At 45.1% G+C, this 5,103-nt stretch overlaps 1 protein-coding gene across 1 annotated transcript in view; it reads right to left on the bottom strand.

Moving 5' to 3' along the window:
- Positions 1 to 5,103, bottom strand: part of LOC103460691 (synaptotagmin-14-like) — a 9,307-nt gene that overhangs the window by 2,765 nt on the left and 1,439 nt on the right. The window contains exons 3-5 of the mRNA XM_017303440.1: positions 4,660 to 4,931; positions 4,142 to 4,591; positions 3,061 to 3,250 (exon numbers count right to left, since the gene is read on the bottom strand). Coding sequence (XP_017158929.1) covers positions 3,061 to 3,250; positions 4,142 to 4,591; positions 4,660 to 4,931 — 912 coding nt within the window. The remainder of the gene's footprint in view (positions 1 to 3,060; positions 3,251 to 4,141; positions 4,592 to 4,659; positions 4,932 to 5,103) is intronic.

The raw sequence follows: 5,103 nt of genomic DNA, 5'->3' as shown, positions 1-5,103 counted from the left end.
CAAAGTCAGATTATTTCCTTCACAAAAAATGTAAATGATCCAAAGAAAAGTTGGACACAGTGAAACGGCTGATCAGGAGCCACTGAGGGACTTTCCAGGTTTAGTTTGGAATAAAAGCCAAATGGTTTCTGATAAATTAGCAGCTTTAAATTGTTTTAATGAGCATTTCTGTTGGTTCTCTATTTGATTATTTAAATTCCTCTGACCCAAATGTTAATACTGATGAGCAGTTTCTGAATAATGATTGTAAATTCACCATTTTTAATTTTCCCCTGTTTGTTCAGCTGAAGAGAATTAAAAACAGACACCATAAAATCTGCAGGGCCAGATAATCTGGAYCCTTTTTTCTAAGATTAGCAGCAGAGTTTGTAGCAGAGCCACCGTCTCATATTTTAATCTAAGTTTAATCTCTAATAAAATTCCTAGTGTCTGGAAGTCAGCATTCGTTTTGCCTCCAGTCAGGAGTGGAGAATCAGGTAAACAATTACAATTTCTAAACTATGTATCCTAGCAAAAAAATGTAAAATTAGTTTTAGGTCAATTGAAGATTTTTTTAGATTCTAATTGTGTTTTATAAAATGAATAGTCTGGTTACTGTTACTGCAACTTTAAAGGTTATTAATGATCATATTCAGGCTCTTGATAACAAAAAGCTTTGAGTTGCTCCGTTTATTGATGTATCAAAGGCATTTGACACTAAATCACTGTAAATCACTGTAAATTACAGTAACTCACTGTAAATTACAGTAAATCACTGTAATTTACAGTAAATTACAGTAAATCACTGTAACTCACTGTAAATTACACTAAATCACTGCTAATCACAGTAAATCATTGCAAATCACTGTAACTCACTAAATTACAGTAAATCACTGTAAATTTCAGTAAATCACTGTAAATTACCGTAAATTTCAGTAAATCACTGTAAATTGCAGTAAATCACTGTAAATCACTGTAAATTACAGTAAATCACTGTAAATTACAGTAAATCACACCTTTAATTGATATTCTACACAGCATTGTTCTCTCACATCCAGCCACCATGTGGGCAGCTGATTACCTGTCGATCAGAACCAGAGAGTCCAATTGGCCGGCTCCACTTCCTCTATTCGTACGGTTATAAATGGTGTCCCACAGGGCTCAGTTCTTGGCCACTTTTATTCTCTATTTATATAAATAACTTGTGTGAAATCTGTCAAATGCTTTTTATCATTTTTATGCAGATGATTTAGTGATTTACTGCTAGTCTTCATCACTTGTACAGGCAATTCAGTACTTGCAGTCTGCTTTTACTATAGTTCAAGCCCGCTTACAAACTCTGAAGTTGGTTTTGAATGTGGATAAGATGAAAGCAATGGTTTTTTCACTCTCTAGGAAACCATCAGAGATCCCTCCACTGCTGCAGGGACACAAATTGAGTTTGTCAGTAATTATAAATATCTTGGCTTTATTTTAGATAAAGAGTTTTCATTTAAAAATCAGTTTGGGTTTTATTACAGAAATGTTTCTCTCTTAAAGCTAAAGTCAACTGGTGGCTGCAACATTCCTGCCACTCCTGGATTATGGAGATGTTTTATATATGAAAGCTTCGACCAAATGCCTTCAGTCACTAAATACTGTCTCGTTGTGCTTTAAGGTTTGTAACCGGTAGCAGAGTCTCACATCATGGTGGACTGTAAACGATCACCTGATGATCCTGATTTATAAATCTCTACTCGGCTCCAGCATATTTAAACTCTCCTTACATAGGTCTGTTAATTCCCATTCTTTACACTCTAACATTTTTCTTTTGCATGCTCCACGTTGTCGAACTGAAAAAGGGAAGCCAGCTGTCAGTGTGACACTCCTTCAGCTCCAGTCTGAACTCAACATGTCAGAACTGGTTTCACTGGACTCATTTCGAGTGACTCTTAAAAACAGACTCTTTTAAACAGCGTCACTGTTTTTAAATGGTTTTATACTTGTGTATATGTTTTGTAACCAGGTTGCTGTGTATTTCTGCCCAGATCTCAACGGGTTCATCTGGTTAAATAAAGGAAATAAATAAAATAAAATAAAAATGACATCCACTGAAAAAGTCAAGATGGTGGMTAATTTTTCAAGATGGTTGTCAAGAAAATAGTGTTTTGCACTACATTTGACAACATTTAACAGATAAAACTTTTCTGTAGAAATTATATTTACTGATAATCTTGTGATTTTTCAACATGGCCGCGTCATAGAAAAGACATTGTTGCATCAAAATCCACCCGTCAGATGAATGTGTTGGTGCCAAATCATAGCTACATATTTCTAATCAAGTATTTTCATGCTTTGAGTGAGTTGTGCATATTTTGAATATAAAACATAACGCTTTATATTTACAGTGTGTTAAACCCTTTAGAGACTTGTGTTCCCATTATAGTGTGAAATATTTCAGCTAACRATAAGACGGATAATGTTGTTATCCAGTTAGAGGAGAACAGGAAGCAGCTGCTCACAATGTTCCAGAAGKAAAAGGTGAAACATSTARAATGAAGGACAAACACCTCCTGACATGGTCAGAGCCCAGGGTGGACCGAACCCTGMAGGRGAGGATTTGGCAGGTGTAGTTTGTGAATGGGAATAATTGGAGGGGTTCTCCATGAAGTCCTCACTCCCTCACTCTGACTCATTGCTGTCCGTGTTTGTGGCTGAGTTGTGTCTCCATTTGCCAAATGCATTGATTTAATAAATGTCTTGAATGATTTTACATYCTGGTTTGTGGCTCATTTTGTGTCTAAGAGCAGGTAGAGAGACGTGTGTCTGAGGTGATGGTACTTTGAGTTTCTCAACACGAAAACAGTAAAGTCTTGTCTCCACAGCTGACTGGGGTTTACTGGATTAGCTGCGCTAATGTGTGAATTTCTGCTGGACTGAAACTCCTAGTTAGGAGGCTGATGAAGGAAACTGATGACAAGGAGAACTGCACAGCAGGAGGGAACCTGGCAGCCATCTTTTCTTAGAAGCTGGTCCCACTGATGGAGGCTGTGAACCCGAACGCCGCTGCACTGTCAGCACCAAGCGCTGCAGGGAACTTACTGGGTGGCTTGTTGGCGGCCAGGTTTTTGAAGTGGATGCCTTTGATGATTTCTACGGAGAGGCGGCCGGTGGTGGCGTTGTACACCAGGCCCACCAGGATCTCCGGAGCCGAGGTCTGGCTGACGGACAGGAAGGACGAAGCGCTGTCGCTGCACGTCAGGTCAGACAGGCTGACCTGGGACTCCCCACCCTGAAAACACCACAGCTGGCCGTCAGGAARCCCCCCCAGTCATCCACCAGGGGAAACTACATATCGATCATCGGAATCGGTTTTATCACCGCCTGACATTCCTCCTGAGGAACAAAACCAGCCTGAAAATCTCAGGAGAAACTCAAGAGTTCCTACAAAGTAAGCAACAAAAACCCAACATGAATCAGCCTCTGAAAACAACCAAACCGGAGAACCGGACTGGAGTCAGACTAAACCGGACTGGAGTCAGACTGAAGCAGACCGGAGTCAGACTAAACCGGACTGGAGTCAGACTGAAGCAGACCGGAGTCAGACTAAACCGGACTGGAGTCAGACTGAAGCAGACCGGAGTCAGACTAAACCGGACTGGAGTCAGACTGAAGCAGACCGGAGTCGGACTGAAACGGACCGGAGTCGGACTGAAACGGGCCGGAATAGGAATGAAGCGGATCGGAGTCGGACTGAAACAGACCGGAGTGGAAATGAAACGGACCGGAGTCGGAATGAAATGGACCAGAGTGGGACTGAAGCGGACCGGAATTGGACAGAAGCGGACCGGAGTCGGACTGAAACGGACCGGAGTGGAAATGAAGCGGACCGGAGTCGGACTGAAACGGACCGGAGTGGAAATGAAGTGGACCGGAGTCGGACTGAAACGGACCGGAGTGGAAATGAAGCTGACCAGAGTCGGACTGAAACGGACCGGAGTCGGACTGAAACGGACCGGAGTCGGACTGAAACGGACCGGAGTGAGACGGAATCGGTTTGTTTCATTGAAAGTACAGTCTGTGGAACAAGAGATCTTGGATCAATGGAACAAACTGTATAAATGCAGGTTAAGTAAAGAGCCGTCAATGAAAGCAGGGATGGGAGGGCCGTGGTGYGTCTTACCGGGAGACTGCAGCATGGATCCAGGATGACCGGCACAGACATTTTGCCCTGGAGGTTGAGCTTGGTGAGGTAGAAGACCTTTTCTCCGAACACCTTCTCCTTCTTCATGCGTCGGATGCTGTAGAGGCGGAAGCGGACGGCGTAGTTGCCGATCATCTCCGTCTCCACGTGGCTGAAGCGGAAGGTCTCGGTGAAGACGGGGCCGGGCCCTCGCTGGACGCCTGTCTTGGCCCTCTGCTTCTTGGTGGGCAGCAGCACCAGGTGCACCTGCCAGGAGAAGTTTCCTGTGTGTTTGATGGAGGGCAGGTCGGTCACCGCCATGATGGTCACGGTCAGCTGCTGCTCCTCCGAGTCGTAGTCAAACACCACATCCAGGGTGCCGTACTTGGAAAGGGCATCGGGTTCGTAGCCTTTTGGGAAGCGTGCAGCCGACCCGCGGGCCGACGTGTCCTAGAAGAGGAGAGGTTCAGGTCCAGCAGGAGCATCAGGCTGTCAGCGGATCAAAGGTCGGCGTTTACCTCAGGGCTGAGGACGGCAGTGCTGTCGCTGGGGGCGTCCTCTTCGTAGCCTTTGTTCAGGTAGCCTTCGCTCTCCTGGCCGTCGCTGCCCTCGCTCAGGCACTTCCCAAAGGACAGGTGAGGACTGCCGCTGGTCTGGGACAGGTCGCACTTGGCGTCGCCCAGGTCCGACAGTGTGCAGGACATCCTGGGAGAGCCGTTCTCGTCCTGGTAGGGAGGCGGCTGCAGCTCGTCCAGCGGCGGCGTTCTCCTCATCCTCTGGATGCAGTTGGCTGGTTGGGGAGAGTTTGGTGGCATCAACGCGTCTAYGAGCAACAGATCTGACAGCACATACTCCCAGGACCTTTCACACAACTGCCCTGCACATTTTAACCCAACTATTAGAGCAAAGAAGAAAACGGGAGCTAGGCGCGTGTCTGTGTTTCCATCTGCTGGTTTGGAGCG

Source organism: Poecilia reticulata, unplaced genomic scaffold (genome assembly GCF_000633615.1).
Source record: "Poecilia reticulata strain Guanapo unplaced genomic scaffold, Guppy_female_1.0+MT scaffold_276, whole genome shotgun sequence".
Taxonomy (NCBI): Eukaryota; Metazoa; Chordata; class Actinopteri; order Cyprinodontiformes; family Poeciliidae; genus Poecilia; species Poecilia reticulata.
Note: the sequence above shows the minus strand (reverse complement) of the source record. Positions and strands in the feature narration are given on the sequence as shown.